The following is a 26,616-nucleotide window of genomic DNA, read 5'->3' on the forward strand; positions in this document are numbered from 1 at the left end:
TATATATATATATATATATATATATATATATATATATATATTGCATTCTATTTTAGTTACTTTATTGAGTTTACAACCCCCTTGTGCTGATCCGTACTGTATTATTTCTCGATTGTTTGTAAATGTTGCAGTTTATAAATAAAGGTTTATAAAATTCCAAAGGCAAAACAAAAAAAAAAACCGCTTGACATCCTCTACCCAACGTCACTTCCCTATCTCTCCCGGAAGTCCCGCCTCCCGGCTAAGGTCATTGGCTAACACCCCGTAGCCAGCCGCTACAATATTATCAGTAGAACCACGAACCGTTGTTTCACACCAATGTTAAATGTATGCTTTTATTTTGAAGGGGAGGAAACAAGCTGTCAATTAAGTTGCTGACTTCTGGCGCATGCGCAAACGTTCTACTTACATCAACGCGAAGACAAAGATGGCGGACTGTGTGGCTGTGTTTCCCATTTACGATCTGTAGCGTGACACATTCAAGCCAACATGGCTACAAATCTGGTCTTTTGTAAAGCTCACGAAATCAATGTTTAGTTTAGAGCGATGGAGTGTTACCTAAAGTGAGGATTGAAGACGTGATAGAAGATGGACGACTACTGCTATGCTAAGATAAAGACCAGGACTGTAGATAAAGGTGAGTGAGTTGCAGAGACGGCTTCAGGGTTCTTTTCTCGAGCAGTAGGCAAACTGGTGAGGATGAACGTTCTAGAAGGAGGAGGCAGGCCTTCATAACCACAGTTTTGTGTCTTAAATGATAAATGGGTTGTACTTGTATAGCGCTTTTCTGGTTAAAGGCCTACTGAAATGAGATTTTCTTATTCAAACGGGGATAGCAGGTCCATTCTATGTGTCATACTTGATCATTTCACGATATTGCCATATTTTGGCTGAAAGGATTTAGTCGAGAACATCGACGATAAAGTTCGCAACGTTTGGTCGCTAATAAAAAAGCCTTGCCTGTACCGGAAGTAGCAGACGATGTGCGCGTGATGTCACAAGTTATAGGGCTCCTCACATCCTCACATTGTTTATAATCATAACCACCAGCAGCAGGAGCAATCCGGACCGAGAAAGCAACGATTTCCCCATTAATTTAAGCGAGGATGAAAGATTTGTGGATGAGGAAAGTTAGAGTGAAGCACTAAAAAAAAAAGAAGTGACGGCGATTCAGTGTGAGCGATTCAGATGTTATTAGACACATTTACTAGGACAATTCTGGAAAATCCCTTATTTGCTTATTGTGTTACTAGTGTTTTAGTGAGATTATAAAGTCATACCTGAAAGTCGGAGGAATGCGGTGAACGCCAGTGTCTCTGAGAGAAGCCAAGATCACAGCTGCCTTTTTGACAGCTGCAGGAGGAGGTCGCATAATCCGCTGACGTCTCCTGTAAGAGCCGACTTAATATCACAATTGGTTGACTTGTGGTAGAGAAACATGTTGGCTTGACAATGTTGCGATCTGCTGCTCAGATCTTCACATGATTGTTTTTTCATTCTCAGTCTGACCCGTTTATTTCCTGTTTTTGTCCATCACTATGGTTACACATCAGTTCACCTGCTGCTCACGCCCCGCACACCTGCTACAGATAATCACCGTCACTTTATAAGCCGTCCTCTTTTGTTTGTTCAGCCTGGGTTCATAATTGGCTTTCACGCAACAAGTTACGCCTGCACTCTACATTGTATGTATATTCTCGCTAGCTTTTCACGCTCAGCCTTTTGTTTATTCCAGCTCTCATGCTTTATGTTTAGTTTTTCTCTTTAATGTGTCTATGTGCCAGTTTAGTTCTCATTTTTGTATATCCTAGCTTTTATGCTAGCGTCCTTTGTTTGTTTTATTCTACTAGCGCTAGCATTTTTGTTATATAGCTCTTTTTGTTATTTAAATACATTGTGTATATCTTACCTTTGCTGTGTTCACTTGGCGCATCCTCGAGGGAATCGAACCCGGCATCACAATGCCGAACCGGCGTAACAGACAACAAACAAAGAAACACCGGCTGTGTTTGTGTTGCTAAAGGCAGCTGCAATACACCGCTTTCCACCAACAGCATTCTTCTTTGACGTCTCCATTATTAATTGAACGAATCGTAAAATATTCAACAACACAGATGTCCAAAATACTGTGTAATTATGCGATGAAAAGAGACGACTTTTAGCCGTGAGTGGTGCTGGGCAGAAATGTCTGCTCCAACTAATAACGTCACAAGCACGCGTCAACATAAGCGTCATCATTCCGCGACGTTTTCAACAAGAAACTCGCGGGAAATTTAAAATTGCAATTTAGTAAACTAAAGCGGCCGTATTGGCATGTGTTGCAATGTTAATATTTCATCATTGATATATAAACTATCAGACTGCGTGGTCGCTAGTAGTGGCTTTCAGTAGGCCTTTAAATGGATGCAGATGTTCATTACTTCTTTGTATTAGGGTTGGGCGATATGGCCTTTTTTTTAATATCTCGATATTTTTAGGCCATGTCAAGATACACCATATATATCTCCATATTTTGCCTTAGCCTTGAATGAACACTTGATGCATATAATCACAGCAGTATGATGATTCTATGTGTCTACATTCAAACATTCTTCTTCATACTGCATTAATATATGCTACTTTTAAACTTTCATGCAGAGAGGGAAACCACAACTAAGTCAATTTAGCAAAAGTGTATTTATTAAACCGTTATTAAAGGCCTACTGAAAGCCACCACTACCGACCACGCAGTCTGATAGTTTATATATGAATGATGAAATATTAACATTGCAACACATGCCAATACGGCCGCTTTAGTTTACTAAATTAAAATTTTAAATTTGATGACGCGTATGATGACGTGTGTTTGTGACATTATTGGTTAGAGGGGACATACTAGCTCAGCACCACTTACGGCTAAACGTCGTCTTTTTCATCGCATAATTACACAGTAATTTGGACATCTGTGTTGCTGAATCTTTTGCAATTTGTTCAATTAATAATGGAGACTATAAAGAAGAATGCTGTTGGTGGAAAGCGGTGTATTGCAGCTGCCTTTAGCACCGAGACACAGCCGGTGTTTCTTTGTTTGTTGTGAAGCTTTAAAGGGGAACATTATCACAATTTCAAAAGGGTTAAAAACAATAAAAATCAGTTCCCAGTGGCTTGTTGTATTTTTTGAAGTTTTTTTCAAAATTTTACCGGTCTCGGAATATCCCTAAATAAAGCTTTAAAGTGCCTTATTTTCGTCTCTCTGCGAAGACACTGGCCATTTCCCTGTGACGTCACACAGTGCTGCCAATGTAAACAAACAATGGGAATACCACAGCAAGATATAGTGACATTAGCTCGGATTCAAACTCGGATTTCGGCGACTTAAGCGATTCAACAGATTACGCATGTATTGAAACAGATGGTTGGAGTATGAAAGTATTGAAGAAGAAACTGAAGCTATTCATAGCCATAGCATGGCGGAATAGCTGCGTTAGCATCGCCGGTAAAATGTGCGGACCAAACGATCAGGACTTTCGCATCTTTTGACACTGGAGCAAGTGTTTTTTTTCGCATTAAATGTGGGTGGAAGGAAACGTAATATAGTTGCAAATGCATCTGCAGGTTATCCATACATCTCTGTGCCATGTCTGCTTTAGCACCGCCGGTAAATAGCATGTTAGCATCGATTAGCGTAGCATGTTAGCATAGATTAGCGTAGCATGTTAGCATCGATTAGCTGGCAGTCAACATCAACAAAACTCACCTTTGTGATTTCGTTGACTATCGTTGCAAATGCATCTGCAGGTTATCCATACATCTCTGTGCCATGTCTGCTTTAGCACCGCCAGTAAATAGCATGTTAGCGTCGATTAGCGTAGCATGTTAGCATCGATTAGCTGGCAGTCATGCCGCGACCAAATATGTCTGATTAGCACATAAGTCAACAACATCAACAAAACTCACCTTTGTGATTTCGTAGACTTTATCGTTGCAAATGCATCTGCAGGTTATCCATACATCTCTGTGCCATGTCTGTCTTAGCATCGCCGGTCAAATGTGGAGACACTCTGGTACATTCAATGGGGGTCTGGCGGCAGACACTTTGGCATCTTGGGGCCAGTGGTGCAACTTGAATCCCTCCCTGTTAGTGTTGTTACACCCTCCGACAACACACCAACGAGGCATGATGTCTCCAAGGTTCCAAAAAATAGTCAAAAAACCGCAAAATAACAGAGCTGAGACCCGATGTTTACAATGTGTTGAAAATGAAAATGGTGGGTGTGTTACCTCGGCGACGTCACATTCTGACGTCATCGCCTCCAGCGCGATAAACAGAAAGGCGTTTAATTCGCCAAAATTCACCCATTTAGAGTTCGGAAATCGGTTAAAAAAATAGATGGTCTTTTTTCTGCACCATCAAGGTATATATTGACGCTTACATAGGTCTGCTGATAATGTTCCCCTTTAACACAGAGCGGTCAAGCGAACGTGTTTCTCTACGTCAACCAGCATGTTTTTGGATGGGGAAATTGTGATATATATATCTTACCGAAGACATCAGTGGATTATGCGTCCTCCTGCAGTAGTTGTCAAAAAAGGCAACTGTGAGCTTGGCTCCTCGGCTTCTCTCTTGAGACACTAGTGTGTTCACCTCAGCCATACGACTTTGATGTATGTCTTTACAATCTCACTAAAACACTATCAAAACAATAAGCAGATAAGGTAGGGGTGTCAAACTCAAAAACAGAGTGGGCCAAAATTTTAAACTGAACAAAGTCGCGGGCCAAGGTTGAACGAATTAACCTTTTAATAGGGACCCAAACAAGTTTTGCATTAAATATTGAACAAGCAAGGCTTATATAACTTTAGTGACATGCAAAATCCAGTTTCAAATAATAATAATAATAATTAAAATAATATCAATGGCATATCGAACACAATTTAAATACTAATTTTATGCCTTTTTTCCTTTTTGCAATCTTTAGGTAAATATCAAATTTTTTCCACAGGCTAATAATACATTTGAAAATAAAATAACAATAATGAATGAACCAAACATTCAAGCCTTGAAGTAGCAAGAGAAAATGCATTGACAAAACGTTAATTATTGGTCATTTTGCTGGAAGTTTCCTGGAAGAGCTAGTGCTGCAAGGGGTTCTGGGTATTTGTTCTGTTGTGTTACGGTGCGGATGTTCACCCGAAATGTGTTTGTCATTCTTGTTTGGTGTGGGTTCACAGTGTGGCGCATATTTGTAACAGTGCTAAAGTTGTTTGTACGGCCACCCTCAGTGTGACCTGTGTGGCTGTTGACCAAGTATGCGTTGCATTCACTTGTGTGTGTGTAAAAGCCACAAATATCATGAGACACGCTGTTAGTATGGAGGAAAAGCGGACGTGACGACAGGTTGTAGAGAACGCTAAAGGCAGTGCCTTAAATGCACGCCCCCAATATAGTTGTCCAGGTGGAAATCGGTATAAATTCGGGAGAATGATTGCCCCGGGAGATTTTCGGGAGGGCCATTGAACTTCGGGAGTCTACCGGGAAAATTAGGAGGGTTGGCAAGTATGAGTATGAGCGGTGAATGCGGTGTTACAGCGGCACCGACGCTGTATAACACCTGCGGGCCAGCTCTAATGCTAAATTGATATTGACTCAAGGGCAATCTGGCCCGCGGGCCAGAGTTTGACACCCATGAGATAAGGGATCTTCCACAATTATCTTCATAAATGTGTCTAATTACATCTGAAACGCTCACACTTCCGCCGCCCGGAGCCGTCGCTTTTAATTTATTTTTATTGATTTATTTTTTTTTCTAGTCCTTCACTATCAATATCCTCATCCACGAATCTTTCATCCTCGCTCAAATGAATGGGGAAATTGTCGCTTTCTCGGTCCGAATTGCTCTTACTGCTGCTGGCCCACATTATAAACAATGTGAGGATGTGAGGAGCCCTCACACCGGTGACGTCACGCACACATCGTCTGCTACTTCCGGTACAGGCAAGGCTTTTTTTATTGGCGACCGAAAGTTGCGAACTTTATGGTCGATGTTCTCTACTAAATCCTTTCAGCAAAAATATGGCAATATTGCGAAATGATCAAGTATGACACATAGAATGGACCTGCTATCCCCGTTTACATAAGAAAATCTCATTTCAGTAGGCCTTTAAGCAGTGGCACAAACATTCATGTCATTTCCAAAACAGAAAGTGCAAGATTGTCAATAGTTGAGGTCAGAGGCCAAAAAGGTTAAGAACCCTTGCATTACAGAGTCCTAACAACTATATTAATGAACAAAATGTCCATCCATCCATCCATCCATCCATTTTCTACCGCTTATTCCCTTTCGGGGTCGCGGGGGGCGCTGGCGCCTATCTCAGCTACAATCGGGCGGAAGGCAGGGTACACCCTGGACAAGTCGCCACCTCATCGCAGGGCCAACACAGATAGACAGACAACATTCACACACTAGGGACCATTTAGTGTTGCCAATCAACCTATCCCCAGGTGCATGTCTTTGGAAGTGGGAGGAAGCCGGAGTACCCGGAGGGAACCCACGCAGTCACGGGGAGAACATGCAAACTCCACACAGAAAGATCCCGAGCCTGGATTTGAACCCAGGACTGCAGGAACTTCGTATTGTGAGGCAGACGCACTAACCCCTCTGCCACCGTGAAGCCCCTGAACAAAATGTATTAAATGTAAATCTTCATGGTGTTTTGTTTTTTTAAACTTCCATCCATCCATTTTCTACCGCTTATTCCCTTTCGGGGTCACGAGGGGCGCTGGCGCCTGTCTCAGCTAAAACTTACAAATTGAAATTAAAGAAAACCATTGTTAATTTTATACAAATGTGCATGCATGATCAAGTGGTTGTGGTCCTAACAAGAGACATTTTAAAACAAGCCACTTTTGTGCATGATGTCACTAAGATGACATATCAAAACAACACTAAATTAAAGTGCACTTTTTGTACAGAACGCCACTACAATAGTTAAAAACACATACAGTGCACTTTTGTGCATGATGTCACACAAGATATTTCAATAAGTGTCAAATAAAAATGAGCTGCATGCTAGGAAATCAAATCGCTATGTGGTTGGTTACTGCGAACATTATCTCCTTTGGTTGTTGACTATTTTTTTTCATACGGTGTTGATGTGGAAATGTTTGCCTCAGCATTTTGATGGTGTGGCACCGAATGCGTAGTAAGCACTTTTCAGTAATGCTACTTTTTGTTGCAACGCTTTTGCCCCACACTTGACAAATTACGGTTGTCTGTTCGACATCTTCCCTCTTGAAGCCAAACCACCGCCCGACGATGGACCCCGTACTGTTTTTCTTGGGAATTAATTCTTCCTTCATTTGTTACCAGATTCACACCTCCTTTCTATCGTATTACCACTCGCACGGCTCCGCTAGCATCACAACTAACGTTACTCATGCCGCTACCTCTCTGCTCCATGAGGGCGTATACGAATGTGACGTATGACGCGACAGTATGTGACGTATGTAAGAAGGTGCGCTAGCTGTCTGTGAGAAGCAGAGACAACAAAGAGTGATAAAAGCCTGTAGTGTAATGCCCGCAGCTAAAACCAAATGCGCTAGAAAAGGGGTGCCCACACTTTTTCTGCAGGCGAGCTACTTTTCAATTGACCAACTCGAGGGGATCTACCTCATTTATATATATCATTTGTATTTATTTATTTATGAAAGAGACATTTTTGTAAACAAGTTAAATGTGTTTAATGATAATACAAGCATGTGTAACACATATAGATGTCTTTCTTTCACAAAGACAAGAATATAAGTTGGTGTATCACCTGATTCTGATGACTTGCATTGATTGGAATCAGACAGTAATGATGATAACGCCCACATTTTCAAATGGAGGAGAAAAAAAGTTGTCCTTTCTGTACAATACCACATGAAAGTGGTTGGTTTTTGGCATCTAATTCATCCAGCTTCCATACACTTTACAAGAAAAACATTGGCGGCAAATTCCGTAGCTTGCTTGATTGACATTCACGGCACCCGAGGGTCTTGTGAGATGACGCTGGCTGCTGCCAGTTCATTATTATGAAAAAATGACAGAGAGGAAGGCGAGAAACACTTTTTATTTCAACAGACTTTCGCGCCGTCCCTTCCGTCAAAACTCTAAAAGCCGACTGCACATTTCCTATCTTCACAATAAAAGCCCTGCTTCATGCTGCCTGCGCTAACAAAATAAGAGTCTCGGAAAGCTGGCGTGCACAAGTGATGTGCACGCCAGCTTTCTGAGGGATCGCTTGTGCACGCCAGTTTTCCGAGACTCTGTATTTAGTTAGCGCAGGCAGCATGAAGCAGGGCTTTTATTGTGAAGATAGGAAATATGCAGTCGGCCTTTAGAGTTTTGACGGAAGGTACGGCGCGAGAGTCTGTTGAAATAAAAAGTGTTTCTCGCCTTCCTCTCGGTCATATTTTCATAATAATGATCTTGCAGCAGCCAGTGTCATCTCACAAGACCCTCCGGTACCGTGAATGTCATTTAAGTGACGTCTTGGTGAAGATTGATGATCACTCATTTTTAGGTCTATTTTTTTTAAAAGCCTGGCTGGAGATCGACTGACACCCCCCCCCCCCCCCCCCCGCGGTCGACTGGTAGCTCACGATCGACGTAATGGGCACCCCTGTGCTAGAACGTATACCCGAATATCACGATATAGTCATTTTATATATCGCACAGAGAAAAACCCGCGATATATCGAGTGTATCGATATGTCGCCCAGCCCTAGAATGAACCCGAGGAAATGTGGGTTTCGGTTGTTCTTCTTTCATGTAACGTCAGATGTCCAACTCTGTGTCGCGTAGCTATACCCACGTCTCTGGTCCTAGGTGGAAGAGGCTGGCTTCCGAGGTCGGTCCAAATAAGGGGCAGATGTTAATCATATGGTCGGCGGTCTGCTCAGGGTCACCGCCCTCGCATGCCACACTGGCGACCGACCCCAGTCCGTAGACTGTTCAGCGTGGGCCATTGCCGGCCTGGTAGGTAGTACGAGTTGATCTTTCCAAGTGTTTTTGACAGAGAGGAGAAATCTTTTTTCAGATCTAGGCAGGCAAAGGATCTTGGGATATAAAAGGAAGCGAAGGATACACAACATGCTTGTTGCTAACGGGAGTAAAGGACACATTTGGGTATTATCTTCGACCCAACTCTCTCCTTTGATTCACGCTTTAAAAGCGTTACTAAAACGGCCTTCTTTCATCTCCGTAATATCGCTAAAATTCGCTCCATTCTGTCCACTAAAGACGCTGAGATCATTATCCATGCGTTTGTTACGTCTCGTCTCGATTACTGTAACGTATTATTTTCGGGTCTCCCCATGTCTAGCATTAAAAGATTACAGTTGGTACAAAATGCGGCTGCTAGACTTTTGACAAGAACAAGAAAGTTTGATCACATTACGCCTGTACTGTATATACCTTTATATACATATATACATACATATATACCTATACTGTATATACCTTTATATACATATATACATACATATATACCTGTACTGTATATACCTTTATATACATATATACATACATATATACCTATACTGTATATACCTTTATATACATATATACATACATATATACCTATACTGTATATACCGTTATATACATATATACATACATATATACCTATACTGTATATACCTTTATATACATATATACATACATATATACCTATACTGTATATACCGTTATATACATATATACATACATATATACCTATACTGGCTCACCTGCACTGGCTTCCTGTGCACTTAAGATGTGACTTTAAGGTTTTACTACTTACGTATAAAATACTACACGGTCTAGCTCCATCCTATCTTGCCGATTGTATTGTACCATATGTCCCGGCAAGAAATCTGCCTTCAAAGGACTCCGGCTTATTAGTGATTCCCAAAGCCAAAAAAAAGTCTGCGTTCTATAGAGCGTTTTCCGTTCGGGCTCCAGTACTCTGGAATGCCCTCCCGGTAACAGTTCGAGATGCCACCACAGTAGAAGCATTTAAGTCTCACCTTAAAACTCATTTGTATACTCTAGCCTTTAAATAGACTCCCTTTTTAGACCAGTTGATCTGCCGTTTCTTTTCTTTTTCTCCTATGTCCCACTCTCCCTTGTGAAGGGGGTCCGGTCTGATCCGGTGGCCATGTACTGCTTGCCTGTGTATCGGCTGGGGACATCTCTGCGCTGCTGATCCACCCCCACTTGGGATGGTTTCCTGCTGGCTCCGCTGTGGACTGGACTCTCGCTGCTGTGTTGGATCCGCTTTGGACTGGACTCTCGCGACTGCGTTGGATCCATTATGGATTGAACTTTCACAGTATCATGTTAGACCCGCTCGACATCCATTGCTTTCCTCCTCTCCAAGGTTCTCATAGTCATCATTGTCACCGACGTCCCACTGGGTGTGAGTTTTCCTTGCCCTTATGTGGGCCTACCGAGGATGTCGTAGTGGTTTGTGCAGCCCTTTGAGACACTAGTGATTTAGGGCTATATAAATAAACATTGATTGATTGATTTGTTGGCTGAATTCAAAGGACACTTGGAGAGTTTTAAATTGGCACAGCCTTCGTGCACCGCGATGACGTCAGCACCCTATGAACGCGCACTGCGAAGGACGCAACCACCAAATTGGGACTCGGCTGGTGCTGTAGTAGGTTTGGTCTCCCTTTTATTGACTGTCTCCTGGATCCCTACAAAGGTTCTTACCAACAGTAGATAACCCATTACTATGTCCTCCTTGCTTATGGCTGTCCATCGATTACGCTGATGACGTTGCTCCAGTAATGGGTTATTGAGGGTGGTTTCGAATATGCCTTTGCATGTGGCTGTGCAGGCCAGTGTGCGACCCGCATGGTTTGCCACATGTGGGGCAGATGTAGTCCAGGTTTGAGAGCGGTGCCCCTGCAACGCGCTGATGTCGCTGTATACGTTGTCGTTTTCTCCTCTCACTGGTCTGCTCTTGGAGATGAGCAATGCCAGTGTGACTGCAGTTGCGCCAGGTGTGGCGATCAGCAGGTTGGGGGGGGGGGGGGGGGGGGAGGAGGTGGGGTGGGGGGGGGGGCGGTAGTGCTGAGGAGGAGCAAAAACACCAGCGCAGTGAATTGATTTAAGTGGTGGCAGAAGTGCGCAGTCTCTACCCACACTGTTTTGTCTTGGCCCCATGTGGCGTCCTCCTGTGGCATGAAAAGCTCATGACGACTTTCTGCCGCACGGGGTTGCAGAGGACTGCCAGAGCACCGGTCTGTTGGTGACTGCCTAATGCGGGTCCTTGCCACAGATTTTTCGTTAGGGGCTTTCTCCCGTAGCCTATAACCAAGTGGTTAGCCAGTAGGCACTGGTCAGTCGGATGGTGGTAGCCTGGATGAGGACTAAGCTATCCACCCCCGGGGGATCCCATGCTGTTTAGCCTGAGGCCGCAAGGCACACAGCTACCGGGGACTGCCACGAGGAGGCACAGCAAAGGTCTTGGTGATGGAGAGGCTATGTACTGGCGAGGAAAGCCTTACGCATTCTGCTTTTCCATCGCTTGGTTCTTGATCAGCTAGCCAGCGGCAGTTCCTGGAAGCGAGAGGCAGCAAGCAGCAGACAGGCATGCAACTATGCTATCCAAGGATGGCTGCACTAGACGCATCACATCACATACCCGCTAGCCCCCAGCTACGTCCTCCTCTCTGTGATGGAGTGTCCTTCTCTGGGGGTGTCAAAACATTCTTCTCTGGGGGTGTCAAAACAATCTTCAAGCACATCAAAACATTTCTTCCACGCAGTTTTTGTCAGACAAGATGAAAAAATTTCAATTTCACATAGCTGTCAGCCTTTTTTGTTCTTTTAAAGAAGCGTGGGCTAACCTGGCCAACACTTCCGATTATTCCGCCCCATGCTTACTCAGTCCTATACAGACGAAGGTAGCTTGGAGACTATATATTCTTATATAGGTACTGCCTTCCCGCTGCCGGACCCGACTGCTTCTATCGCTGACCCTGGGTCGCCGGCCGAACAGTTAAAGGCGCTGCTGATGAAGCCTTATCTCTGTACTCTATTTAATAATACAACTCTAACATTTGACAACCAAACAATTAAACAAGGCGACACGGTAAAGAATCTGGGTATTATCTTCGACCCAACTCTCTCCTTTGAGTCACACTTTAAAAGCGTTACTAAAACGGCCTTCTTTCATCTCCGTAACATCGCTAAAATTCGCTCCATTCTGTCCACTAAAGACGCTGAGATCATTATCCATGCGTTTGTTACGTCTCGTCTCGATTACTGTAACGTATTATTTTCGGGTCTCCCCATGTCTAGCATTAAAAGATTACAGTTGGTACAAAATGCGGCTGCTAGACTTTTGACAAGAACAAGAAAGTTTGACCACATTACGCCTGTACTGTATATACCTTTATATACATATATACATACATATATACCTGTACTGGCTCACCTGCACTGGCTTCCTGTGCATTTAAGATGTGACTTTAAGGTTTTACTACTTACGTATAAAATACTACACGGTCTAGCTCCATCCTATCTTGCCGATTGTATTGTACCATATGTCCCGGCAAGAAATCTGCCTTCAAAGGACTCCGGCTTATTAGTGATTCCCAAAGCCCAAAAAAAGTCTGCGGGCTATAGAGCGTTTTCATTTCGGGCTCCAGTACTCTGGAATGCCCTCCCGGTAACAGTTCGAGATGCCACCTCAGTAGAAGCATTTAAGTCTCACCTTAAAACTCATTTGTATACTCTAGCCTTTAAATAGACTCCCTTTTTAGACCGGTTGATCTGCCGTTTCTTTTCTTTTTCTCCTATGTCCCACTCTCCCTTGTGGAGGGGGTCCGGTCCGATCCGGTGGCCATGTACTGCTCGCCTGTGTATCGGCTGGGGACATCTCTGCGCTGCTGGTCCGCCTACGCTTGGGATGGTTTCCTGCTGGCTCCGCTGTGAACGGGACTCTCGCTGCTGTGTCTTGGATCCTCTTTGGACTGGACTCTCGCGACTGTGTTGTATCCATTGTGGATTGAACTTTCACAGTATCATGTTAGATCCGCTCGACATCCATTGCTTTCCTCCTCTCCAAGGTTCTCATAGTCATCATTGTCACCGACGTCCCACTGGGTGTGAGTTTTCCTTGCCCTTATATGGGCCTACCGAGGATGTCGTGGTGGTTTGTGCAGCCCTTTGAGACACTAGTGATTTAGGGCTACATAAGTAAACATTGATTGATTGATTGATTGATTGATGTGTCAGGTGTGCTTCAGGAACAAGGAGCAGGAAGAAGTGGTCAGACGTGCTTGGGTGGGTGATAGGACGCTCTCGTATGCTCTCTTCAAGTCAAGTCAAGTCAGCTTTATTTGTCAATTTCTTTACATGTGAAGACATACAAAGGAATCGAAATTTTGTTTCGCACTCTCCCATGCGTAGACAACAGTAAAGTGCAACGTGAATATGTCTACCTATTAAAGTGACAATATATATAGTTCCTGTTGTTTTTAAATAGGATATGACTGTAAACAATGAGTGTTTCATCAGTAGTGCAAATACTTGTGATATACTTAGCAGCAGATGTGTGCAATTTTGCATAGTAATTTTTCTGTGGGTCATGGGGTTTAGAGTTCAGGTTGTTCCGGGGAGGGGGATTTCAAAGTCCTGACAGCCTGTTGGATCGGGCTGAGGATTGATGGAGTGGGGGCGGGGGGAGTTCAGCAGCCTAACAGCCTGGTGGTGAAATCTGTTGGTGAGTCTGGTGGTGCGAGAGCGGAGGCTCTTGTATCTTCTTCCAGAGGGAAGGAGGCTGAACAGGTTGTGTGCGGGGTGGCTTGCGTCACTCACAATTGTGAGTGCTTTGCGGGTGAGGCGGGTGGTGTTCAAGTCCTGAAGAGATGGGGGTGGTGCACCAGTGATTTTCCCAGCTTTTTTCACCATGCGCTGCAGGTCTCTTCTGTTGTGTTGAGTGTAGCTCCCGCCCCACACAGTGATGCAGCTAGAAAGGATGCTTTCAAGGGTGCCTCTGTAAAAAGTGGTCAGGATGGGGTGGTGGAGCACTTGCCCGCTTTAGTTTTCGCAGGAAGTAGAGGCGCTGTTGGGCCTTCTTCACCAGTGATGCGGGATTGGTAGTCATGACAGGTCCTCGCTGATGTGCAGGAATTTGGTGCTCCTTACTCTCTCCACTGCAGCACCACCGATGGTCAGCTGCTGATGAAGCCGTATCTTTGATGTGTCAGGAACAAGGAGCAGGAAGAAGTGGTCAGACGTGCTTAGGTGGGTGACAGGACGCCCTCGTAGGCTCTCTTTAGTTAAACTTGGTGAGGTTTATAGCTGGTGAGGCACTGACGTAATCAGAATCGGATTTACAAATATACAGAATGCGGTCTGTGCAGATTATTTGCATTTGATTGGCAACATTAATTTCGGCATTCTTTACACATACAAACTGTCGCCCACAAAATGTGCATTTCATTAAAAACGAAGCAAAAATAATGTTATCGCCGTCTTACTTATAAATGAAGTCCATGCTTCTGGATAAAAATATCTGTCACTTTCTGGTAAAAGTCCTCCTTCACTTACTTCAGTTTTAAAAGTCTTATAAGAGTTCAACATAGTTGCCGCGATTAGCAGAGCTCCTACTCTCATCATTTCAACGAAATGCGAGCTGCTGTTCGGCGAGGAAGTGTTTGAAATCTCTTGGTTCTCTTTTACTTTATCGTTGTGGACACTGATGTTGAGTCGCCGCTGTTCATCCGAAGCCAAGTCCATCCTCGTCATCCCAAACGTTTTTAGGGCAATCTAGCTTTAAAGGGGAACATTATCACAATTTCAAAAGGGTTAAAAACAATAAAAATCAGTTCCCAGTGGCTTGTTTTATTTTTTGAAAATTTGTTCTAAATTTTACCGGTCCCCGAATATCCCTAAAAAAAGCTTTAAAGTGCTTTATTTTCGCTATTTGCGATGCGACTATCCATTTCCCTGTGATGTCATACAGTGCTGCCAATGTAAACAAACAACGGCGAGTACCACAGCAAGATATAGCGACATTAGCTCGGATTCAGACTCGGATTTCAGCGACTTAAGCGATTTAACAGATTACGCATGTATTGAAACGGATGGTTGGAGTATGAAAGTATTGAAGAAGAAACTGAAGCTATTGAGCGATTAGCTATTGACGCTATTCATAGCCATAGCATGGCCGAATAGCTGCGTTAGCATTGCCGGTAAAATGTGCGGACCAAACGATCAGGACTTTCGCATCTTTTGACACTGGAGCAACTTAAATCCTTCGATTGTTTAGTGTTTTTTTCGCATTAAATGTGGGTGGAAGGAAACGTAATATAGTTGCAAATGCATCTGCAGGTTATCCATACATCTCTGTGCCATGTCTGTCATCGCCAGTAAAATGTGGAGACACCTCGGTACATTCTGGCGGCAGACACTTTCGCATTTTCGGGCCTGTGGTGCAACTTGAATCCCTCCCTGTTAGTGTTGTTACACCCTCCGACAACACACCGACGAGGCATGATGTCTCCAAGGTTCCAAAAAATAGTCGATAAAATGGAAAATAACAGAGCTGAGACCCGGTGTTTGTAATGTGTTGAAAATGAAAATGGCGGGTGTGTTACCTCGGAGACGTCACGTTCTGATGTCATCGCAAAAAAGAGCGATAAACAGGAAGGCGTTTAATTCGCCAAAATTCACCCATTTAGAGTTCGGAAATCGGTTAAAAAAATATATGTTCTTTTTTCTGCACCATCAAGGTATATATTGACACTTACATAGGTCTGCTGATAATGTTCCCCTTTAAATATAAGCGGCCGATTGCTCATATTTGGTGAGGCTTCTTTGCAAATTCTTTAGGTCACAAAATCCCATTTGAGTCCACACAGTTCCACAGGTTGAAAAAAGAAGGCAAGGAAAGCAGAAAAGGCGGTTTCTTGTAGAACATCCACAAAGCCACTCTTTTCACGTATACTATTTGGAAAGAGCGAGTAACTTTCCGTCCTGTTGATTGAAATAAACCATTCAGCGCCGGCGTTGGTCTTCCTTTAGTAATTATCTCCTGCTTAGCTTGAAAGTCCACTTTAGAAAACGGTTTATGTGCGGAAATGTAGTGATCCATGTTAAAAGTCGGGATGCACGTGACGGAAAACGTAAGTCACTGCGGCACGTACCCGCTGAGGCCACCGTATGTCTGGGATCAAGAGCGTCCCGCCCCTATCGTGAGGCACGAGATCTGTTTGCCTCACCTCAGACTTTTTTCTCTGCCGTTTTGAACGCCCAGCAACATAACAGACAAGTACGCGCTCTGACGGCATGGCAGACGGAGAAGTTTGCGAGGGATTGCGAAAATTCTGCGATTTTGACGAAACAATATTTCAAATTGGTGAAGCTCAATGAAAATTAAAAACTAACAATTATTTTATCATTATATATTTTATTTATTTGCATGATCACAGGTGAGGCACTGCCTCCCCTGCCTCCCCTGACCGCACATCACTGGTCAAACTTGGTCCAAAGTATTCTCACCTTGGTCGGGCACTGGTCATACTGTTCAAAACTGGGGAGTACATTATTCAAGCAGGCTTTGTTAACGCTCCAGTTGTTGATGCACAGCCCTCCGCCTCTGCTCTTACCAGAGGTTTTGATTCGATTAAAGCGGTGCAGGCTGTGGCCTGTTAGCGGACCAGCTATGACGTGATTGAGCGGATGTAGCCGCCGTTTTAAATTGATTCTGTCCCGAAGCATGTTGTTGCTCGCCAACCATAGCTCCAGTTTGCCTGTTTTGTATACAATGGACTTTTTTCCCCAAATATGTTTTGATATCTGACCGGATTGGAGTCTTGTTCACGATTGAGGGAAGAATGGATCGTGAGATCGACAGGCGGATCGGTGTGGCGTCTTCAGTAATGTATCAATACATTAACTGTATTGATTAACTGATCAATACAGTAACTGTATTGATCCGTTGTGGTGAAGAAGGAGCTGAGCCGGAAGGCAAAGCTCTCAATTTACCGGTCAATCTACTTTCCCATTCTCACCTATGGTCATTGGCTTTGGGTTATGACCGAAAGGACAAGATCACGGGTACGAAATGAGCTTCCTCCGCCTGGTGGCTGGGCTCTCACTTAGAGATAGGGTGAGAAGCTCTGCCATTCGAAAGGAGCTCAAAGTAAAGCCGCTGCTTCTTCACATCAAGAGGAGCCAGATGAGGTGGTTCGGGCATCTGGTCAGGATGCCACCCGAACGCCTCCCTAGGGAGGTGTTTAGGACACGTCCAACCGGTAGGAGGCCACGGGGAAGACCCAGGACACGTTGGGAAGACTATGTCTCCCGGCTGGCCTGGGAACGCCTCGGGATCCCCCGGGAAGAGCTGGCCGAAGTGGCTGGGGAAAGGGAAGTCTGGGCTTCCCTGCTTAGGCTGCTGCCCCCGCGACCCGACCTCGGATAAACGGAAAATGATGGATGAATAATAACTGGTTTGCAAAAAAATATTTTTAACCAAAATATGTGAAATTAGATGATCTCCCCAGTGGTTGAAAAACACTGCCCAAATAAAGGCATAATTTACTGTGGCAATGACTTTCTGACTGTTGAACCTTGTGGACAAAAGTCTCGACTTATATAGTACAATTTGATACGCTTGAATGCAGCTTGAGGTTACTTCCAGTTCCCAAAACCTTTCACCAGAGAGTAGACCTAACAGTAGATGATGTCTTTGTATGGGCTTCCCTGCTTAGGCTGCCGCCCCCGCGACCCGACCTCGGATAAGTTGAAGAAGATGAATGGATGGATGGATGGATGGACATCAAATATGTTGTCTTTGTAGCATATTCAGCCTAATATGGGTTGAAAATGATGTGCAAATCATTATATTCCGTTTATATTTACATTTAACACAATTTCGCAACTCATCGAAATAGGGTTTGTATTACGTAGTAGTAGTAGTATAGCTCGGTTGGTAGAGTGGTCGTGCCAGCGACTTGAGTGTTGCGGGTTCGGTTCCCGCTTCAGCCATCCTAGTCACTGCCGTTGTGTCCTTGGGCAAGACACTTTACCCACCTGCTCCCAGTGCCACCCACACTGGTTTAAATGTAACTTAGATATTGGGTTTCACTATGTAAAGCGCTTTGAGTCACTTGATAAAAGCGCTATATAAATATAATTCACAATTCACAGTAGTAGTAGTAGTAGTAGTGGGGTGGTACTTCTGTTAGAAAATGATTAAAAAAAATAAATAATGTGGTGTTAGGGCTGGGCGATATGGCCTTTTATTAATATCTCATTATTTTTAGGCCATGTCACGATACACCATATACATCTCCATATTTTGCCTTAGCCTTGAATGAACACTTGATGCATATAATCACAGCAGTATGATGATTCTACGTGTCTACATTCAAACATTCTTCTTCATACTGCATTAATATATGCTACTTTTAAACTTTCATGCAGAGAGGGAAACCACAACTAAGTCAATTTACACAAAATGTATTTATTAAACAGTCATTAACAGTGTTTCCCACAGGTCAGGCATCTATTTGTGGTGAAGTCATCGCTGCAGACATTGTGTTGTTTGTGTCCTGCAGACGTCCAGCAGCTGATTGGTCGTCTCGCTCAGTCAGGAGGGAGCTCCACTTTGAAGCAGGAGACTCCACAACCACCCCGCATTAAAATGGAAGAGGAGGAACTCTGGATCACTCAGGAGGGAGAGTGTCTTCTGGGACCACCTGAGGCTGAACTCGCCAAGTTGCCACTGACTATTATCTCTGTGAAGACTGAAGATGATGAAGAGAAACCACAAGTAGACAACCTCTCGGCTCCACTATCAGATAGGGAGGCTGAAGACGAGGTTGGACAACATTTATGCAGCGATACAGACTGTGAAGGTGATATGAGGACTCACACAGACAACCAATACTCTCAATTCTTTAAAAAGAAGAGACGTACATACAGGAGAAAGTGTAGCGAAATCAGGAGAAACATCTCTTGGATCATGTTTGAGCTAAAGTGTGTTTGTGTCCTGCAGACGTCCAGCAGCTGTTTGGTCATCTAGAAGAGCTTCTTCCTCAGTCACCGGGGGGGAGCTCCACTTTGAAGCAGGAGGCTCCACAACCACCCCACATTAAAAAGGAAGAGGAGGAACTCTGCATCACTCAGGAGGGAGAGTGTCTTCTAAGACCGCAGGAGGCTGATCTCACCAAGTTGCCACTGACTGTTGTCTCTGTGAAGACTGAAGATGATGAAGAGGAACCACAACCAGACAACCTCCTAGCTCCAATATCAGATTGTGAGACTGAAGTTGAGGCTGAAGACAAGGTTGAAGAACCGTTGAGCGGTGGTACAGACTGTGAAGGTGATTTTAGGACTCGGACCAAAAAGAAGAAAGGTAAAAAACGTTTGAGCAGCTCAGTTTGGGCTAAAAGCTTTTCCAAACAGAGCAATTTGACTGAATACATAAGAACACACACAGTGGAAAAAACATTTACCTGTTCGGTTTGTGGTAAAAACTTTACCCGAAACAGCTTTTTGACTGCACACATGAGAACGCACACAGGAGAAAAACCATTTAACTGCGCGGTTTGCTGTAAAAGCTTTTCTATGAAGTGCAGCTTGACTGAACACATGAGAACACACACGGGAGAAAAGCCATTTAACTGTTCAGTTTGTGCTAAATTATTTACCAGCAAGGGCAATTTGACTCAACACATGAGAACCCACACAGCAGAAAAACCATTTAGTTGTTTAGTTTGTGGTAAAAGCTTTCCTCAAAGCGGATACTTGGCTGCACATATGAGAACACACACGGGAGAAAAACCATTTAACTGTTCAGTTTGTGGTAAAAGCTTTTCCGTGAAGTGTAGTTTGACTGATCACGTGAGAACACACACGGGAGAAAAACCATTTAAGTGTTTAGTTTGTGCGAAATGTTTTTCTAGCAAGAGCAATTTGACTCAACACATGAGCATACACACTGGAGAAAAACGATTTAGTTGTTCAGTGTGTGCTAAAAGATTTCCCCAAAACAGCTATTTGACTGTGCACATGAGAACACACACAGGAGAAAGACCATTTAACTGCTCTGTTTGTGATAAAAGCTTTTCTCAAAAGAGAAACTTGATTCAACATATGACAACACACACTGGGGAAAAACCATTTAATTGCTCAACTTGCAGTAAAACCTTTTCTCAAAAGATCAGATTTACTCAACACTTGAGAACACACACTGGAGAAAAACCCTTCAATTGTCCAGGTTGTGTTAAAAGCTTTTTTACGAGGCAAGGTTTGACGAAACATAAAATCAAACACAATGGAGAATGAACATTTAGTTGTGCAATTTGCAGTAAAATAATCATTTTAAAGGGGAAAGTTTTCACAAATTCTGGAGGGTTAAAACCAATAAAAATCGGTTCCCAGGGGCTTATTTTATTTTTCGAAGTTTTTTTCAAACTTTTACCCGTTACGCAATATCCCGAAAAACGGCTTCAAAGTGCCTGATTTTCACTATCAGTATATCCACCCATCAATTATCCTGTGACGTCACAGCGTGAAACCACCAGAAACAAACATGGCGGATAACACAGAAAGGTATAGCAATAGTAGGTCGGATTCAGACTCGGATTTCAGCGGCGTAAACGATTCAACAGATTACGCATGTATTGAAACGAATGGTTGCAATATGGAGGCAGGTAGCGAAAACGTAATTGAAGAAGAAACTGAAGCTATTGAGCCATATCGCTTTGAACCGTATACAAGCGAAAACGACACGACAGACAGCGACACGGGAGGAAGCGAGGACGAAAAAAATAAAATAGAAGCCATATTACATACAGATAGTTCGTCATGAGATATAAATTGATTTAAGAGGACGTAAAGGAAACTAGATGAGCTCAAATATAGCTACAAATGAGGCATAATGGTGCAATATGTACATACAGCTACACTAAATAGCATGTTAGCATCGATTAGCTTGCAGTCATGTTGTGACTAAATATGTCTGATTAGCACACTCCACATAAGTCAATAACCTCAATAAAACTCACTTTTGTGCATCCATGCACAACGTTATAAGTTTGGTGGACAAAATGAGACAGAAAAAGAAGTGGCATAAACCACGTCTTAGCCAAGACATCCAGGGGGTTTACCTCGCTCGTCTGCGGGAACAGACTGCCGTCATCGCTTGCCGTGCTCTGTCGTCCCTGAATAGCTCACGCACTCCGGCATATTCAGTGGTGGTCTTTTTTCCAATATTGCAGATTTCGTTGACTTTATTGTTGGAAATGCATCTGCTTTGAGTGTCGCAGGATATCCACACATTCTTGCCATCTCTGTCATAGCATAGCTGTCGTGGGGAAAGTGTGCCGACGAAACTTTCGCATCGTTTGGCCAGTGGTGCAACTTGAATCCCTCCCTGTTAGTGTTGTTACACCCTTTTGACAACACACCGACGAGGCAAGATGTCTCAAAGGTACGGGAAAATTGTCGAAAAAACTGAAAATAAAAGAGCTGATTTGACTTGGTGTGTTTAATAAGATTGAGAAAATGGCGGATCGCTTCACGTTGTGACGTCACGGGTCAAAGGTCATCGCTCTGAAAGGCGTTTAAATCCCCAAATTCACCCTTTTAGAGCTCGGAAATCGGCTAATGTTCCCCTTTTAAAGGGGAACATTATCACCAGACCTATGTAAGCGTCAATATATACCTTGATGTTGCAGAAAAAAGACCATCTATTTTTTCAACCGATTTCCGAACTCTAATTGGGTGAATTTTGGCAAATTAAACGCCTTTCTGTTTATCGCTCTTTTAGCGATGACGTCAGAACGTGACGTCACCGAGGTAACACACCCGCCATTTTCATTTTCACATTACAAACACCGGGTCTCAGCTCTGTTATTTTCCGTTTTTTCGACTATTTTTTGGAACCTTGGAGACATCATGCCTCGTCGGTGTGTTGTCGGAGGGTGTAACAACACTAACAGGGAGGGATTCAAGTTGCACCACTGGCAAGAAATCTGCCGCCAGACCCCCCCATTGCATTTGCCAGAGTGTCTCCACATTTGACCGGCGATGCTAAGACAGACATGGCACAGAGATGTATGGATAACCTGCAGATGCATTTGCAACGATTAAGTCAACTAAATCACAAAGGTGAGTTTTGTTGATTTTGTTGACTTTTGTGCTAGTCAGACATATTTGGTTGCAGCATGACTGCCAGCTAATCGATGCTAACATGCTATGCTAATTGATGCTAACATGCTATTTAAGCTAGCCGTATGTACATTTGAAACTAGATACCCACATTTAATGCGAAACAAACACTTACCAATCGACGGATTTAAGTTGCTCCAGTGTCACAAGATGCGAAAGTCCTGATCGTTTGGTCCGCACATTTTACCGGCGATGCTAATAAGGCAGCCATGCTATGGGCCACTTCATTAGGTACACCCGCGCTATGGCCGAATAGCTTCAATAGCTATTCGCTCAATAGCTTCAATTTCTTCTTCAATTTCGTTTTCGCTATCTGCCTCCATACTCCGACCATCCGTTTCAATACATGCGTAATCTGTTGAATCGCTTAAGCCGCTGAAATCCGAATCTGAATCCGAGCTAATGTCGCTATATCTTGCTGTGGTAACTGCCATGTTGTTTGTATTGGCAGCCCTGTATGACGTCACAGGGAAATGGATAGTGGTTTCGTAGATAGCGAAAATAAGGCACTTTAAAGCTTTTTTTAGGGATAATCCGGGAGGTGTAACATTTTGAAAAAACTTCGGAAAATAAAACAAGCCACTGGGAACTGTTTTTTATTGTTTTTAACCCTTTTGAAATTGTGATAATGTTTCCTTTAAAGCAAATGCATTAGGACACACACGGGAGAATACCCACTAGTTTGTGGTGATATATGACGACATCCTTCCAAACCCAGGACCTCATTGAAATAAGCCGAGGTTTCTTACACACACATGTAAATATTGAGGTGAGAAGTTATTCCATGGTGTGAAAAAGTGTTTCCCACCTTCCTGATTTCTTGTTTTTTTATTGCATATTGGTCACACTTGAAATGTTTCAGATAGTCAAACCAACTGGAATTTTAGTCAAAGTCTAGTAAACGAACACAAATGTTGTTTTTAGATGAAGGTTTCTGTTGTTAAGGAAGAAACCAAATTCAAACCTCAATGGCCTTGTGAGAAAAAATGTTTGCCCCTTACTTGTCAGGCTTTCCCCTGACAGTTTGTCTATGTTTTAGTTTTTTCCTCTGCATTTGTCTATTTCCTCTGTGTTTAGTATCTCCCGTCTTTAGTTCCTGTCTAGTGCTCTTATTTTGTCAGCTTCCTGCCTTGTTCCCTGAGTGCTGAGTTCCTCCTCAGCTGCGGCTGATTGGCTCCGGGCCACACCTGTTGCCAATCAGCCTGCTCCTCTTTATACCTGCTTTGTCTTGTGTCAGTGGCTGGATCGCTGTATTGTCGTTGCCACATATCGCTCTTGTCGTGCTACCTGTCGTCTCGTTTTGTTACAGCTACTACCTGTCATGCTACATTTTGTCCTGGTCTTCGTAGCAGTAAGCTGTTTCTGTTAGCATTAGTTATTTCCAGTTTTTCTGTTTGCTATCCACTAGCTTCCATGCTAAAGTTCCTTTTTGTTTTCTAGCTTCCAGTGCTAGCTCCCTTAGTTTGTTATTCTGCCCACATGCGTGCTTTTTGTTTGTTCTTGTTTAGTTTTAAGTAAATCATGTTTTCATATTCCATGCCTGCCTCCGTCTCTGCATCTTGGGGTTCATCAACAAATAACTCTGACATAACTGTGGTTTTCTCACACCTGAGTTCAGTTTCTCTTGCCACGCCTGTTCTCTACCCAGAAATCACTTAATAGGACAAAGTGAAGTAGACAAGAAGCGAGACATGCTGAGATCGAAAAGAATTCAGGAACGAATGACGTAGAATGCAATTGAGATAAATCATCTGGGTAGAGGTAATAAAACCAATTCTAAAACTTCGGGACTTCACCACAGCAAGAGTCATTATCCTCAAATAGAGGAAACGTGGGATTGCAGTAAACCGTCCCAGAAAATTACCGTAAGAGCACAGTAAAGACCCAAAAGAAACCAGGACAACATCCACAGAACTGAAGGCCTCCATTGCCTTATTTAAAGTCCGTGTTCTTGGTTCCGCCATAAGAAAGAGATTGGGCAAAAACAACCTGCATGGCAGAGTTCCGATACAAAAACCACTGCTGACCCCAAGGAACATCTCAATCTTGCCAGAAAACATTATGAAAATCCCCAAGATTTGTGGGAAACCCCTCTGTGGTCTGGAAGGTGTGTCTCCCGTTATATCTGGCCTGAATTATAGAAAAAGAACCTCATACCTGCAGTCAAATATGTCGATTGTGTTTTTGCCCTGATCGATGCACCCATGAATTCCGCTCTCTATCTAGAAAATCCTGAAAGGAGAATGTCCGGCAGTCTGTTCGTCACGTCACAACAATCAAAACACACCAGCAAGTCCACCTCTGAATGGCTGAAGTTAAACAAAAAGAAGACTTTGGAATTGCCTGGTCAAAGTCCTGACCTGAATCTTAGGGAGAATCTGTGGCTTGCCCTTCAAAAGGTGGTCCGTGCTCAAAAACCCTTGGGTGTTGCTGAATTAAAACAATTTTACAAAGTAGAGTGTGGCAAAATTCAGAGAGACTCATTGTAAGTTATCACTAGGGAGTGGGACTATTCCTTTGAACTATTGGATTCACAATTCGAGACTATTCAGGGACGATATTAGAGGTTTTTTTTTAGAACGATCCGATCCAAAATGATTCAGTGAGTTGAAATCGACTCAGTAAGTTTTGGCAAAATTATATTTTAGTAAAAAGGTGTGACTGGACACTGCAGATGAAAGTTCCTTTATTCCTGTTGTTCCTTGTAAGGGAATTGTGTATAAATGAATTATGGATGCCAACCAGCAAGTATCCATCCATTTTTCCACCGCTTATTCCCCTTTGGGGTCGCGGGGGCCGCTGTCGCCTATCTCAGCTACAATCGGGCGGAAGGCGGGGTACACCCTGGACAAGTCGCCACCTCATCGCAGGGCCAACACAGATAGACAGACAACATTCACACACTAGGGCCAATTTAGTGTTGCCAATCAACCTATCCCCAGGTGCATGTCTTTGGAGGTGGGAGGAAGCCGGAGTACCAGCAAGTAAACAAGTATTAATAGTAGAGATGTCTGATAGCATCGGACTGCCGATATTATCGGCCGATAAATGCATTAAAATGTAATATTATCTGTATCGGTTTAAAAAAAAAAAAGTATTTTTTAGGGCTAGGCAACGATTAAAAATTTTAATCGAAGTTAATCGCACTATTTCTCAGATTAATCGCGATTAACTGCATTGTATACGCAAAGCCCAATAATGACTTCAAAAGTAGTGTGTAGTGCACCTTTATTGGAATATTCTCCCACAGGAACAAAAGCGCCGAAACATTTGTTGTGCAAACACAATTTAAATCAGTCCTTGTTAAACAGTAGCAGTTAAATAGCATATTTTATGAAAATCAACTCAACCCTGTTTGTTATGGAAAATAAATATAATCTACATACAAATCTCTGAGCCACAATCATAACATCTGAACAGGCAATTTCTGAGGTAACAGCAGAAACATTTTTTTTTTATCAGGGTCTTATGTTTAAAAAACCTATATTATAGGTAGTGGGCTATTTTAGGGAATTTTTGATCAAATTATCCGTAGTAGCAATATTAATAATGTTGTGTTTATTCTGCGTAGTGCACTTAAAATAATTATGACCATATCTAGGAATTGATATGATGGGAATATTCCGATTGTTTGCTTGGTGCTTTGATAAACTGAACGCATGTACATGGTACTATATTGTGATGTTATGAGCCAGGGAATAAAAGAACTACCCTACCCAGCATGCAACAGGAGTGAGGAGCATGTATAGGTTGTGTCGCCATGACGGCATCTTGTATGTTGTGATATGCACGCTCTGAAAGTAAACGTTAAGAACTCAGCCAACACTCCTGGTCTGCATTATTCATAAATAGACAGACAACACATATACTCCGCTGCTTCACAGATGTAGCCGGCAAAGTATTCCCATGCTAGCTAGCCGCTCTAGCAAGCCCGCATCATTCAGTCCAAAACGGCCCGATCTATCCACATTCAGAATTGTCTGGCGGTCGTAAGTGATCCCGGAGTGACCACGCTTTAAGCCAGCCGTGAAATTTGCAGAATTGTCCGGTATTTTTGCCAAATGTTCCATCTTTACCAAGAGCCCCTCGACGCCGGGCGACGCCATCTTGTAAAGAAAAGGCGTTAACAAAATAAAAGCATGTAAACAACATAAGCAAATGTGCGATAAAATAATTGTCGCCGTTAATAGATTGATGAGTTAACTCGTAATTAACGCATTAATTTGCCCACCCCTAGTATTTTTATTTTGTCCTGTCTAGCTGTCTATGCCCCAACATATCAGCTGTTCAGATTTAGCCCAGTTTATATCCATCCATCCATCCATCCATCATCTTCCGCTTACCCGAGGTCGGGTCGCGGGGGCAACAGCCTAAGCAGGTAAACCCAGACTTCCCTCTCCCCAGCCACT

At 43.2% G+C, this 26,616-nt stretch overlaps 1 protein-coding gene across 1 annotated transcript; it reads left to right on the forward strand.

Annotated features, from left to right (window-relative positions):
* Positions 1 to 184: 184 nt before the first annotated feature.
* Positions 185 to 22,441, forward strand: LOC133546772 (zinc finger protein OZF-like). Its single transcript, XM_061892891.1, has 3 exons — positions 185 to 637; positions 18,589 to 18,888; positions 19,029 to 22,441. Exons 1-3 carry the CDS (start codon positions 589 to 591, stop codon positions 20,318 to 20,320), a joined length of 1,641 nt encoding a protein of 546 aa, XP_061748875.1. The 5' UTR covers positions 185 to 588; the 3' UTR covers positions 20,321 to 22,441.
* Positions 22,442 to 26,616: the final 4,175 nt, after the last annotated feature.

The sequence above is a fragment of the Nerophis ophidion genome, linkage group LG01, assembly GCF_033978795.1.
Source record: "Nerophis ophidion isolate RoL-2023_Sa linkage group LG01, RoL_Noph_v1.0, whole genome shotgun sequence".
NCBI lineage: Eukaryota > Metazoa > Chordata > Actinopteri > Syngnathiformes > Syngnathidae > Nerophis > Nerophis ophidion.

Excerpts from the sequence above, each read along its gene's own strand:
- LOC133546772 (XM_061892891.1), top strand. The coding sequence starts at position 589 with ATGGACGACTACTGCTATGCTAAGATAAAGACCAGGACTGTAGATAAA. Across the intron at positions 638-18,588 it reads GACCAGGACTGTAGATAAAG|ACGTCCAGCAGCTGATTGGT; the intron begins GTGAGTGAGTTG and ends TGTGTCCTGCAG. Across the intron at positions 18,889-19,028 it reads CAGCGATACAGACTGTGAAG|ACGTCCAGCAGCTGTTTGGT; the intron begins GTGATATGAGGA and ends TGTGTCCTGCAG.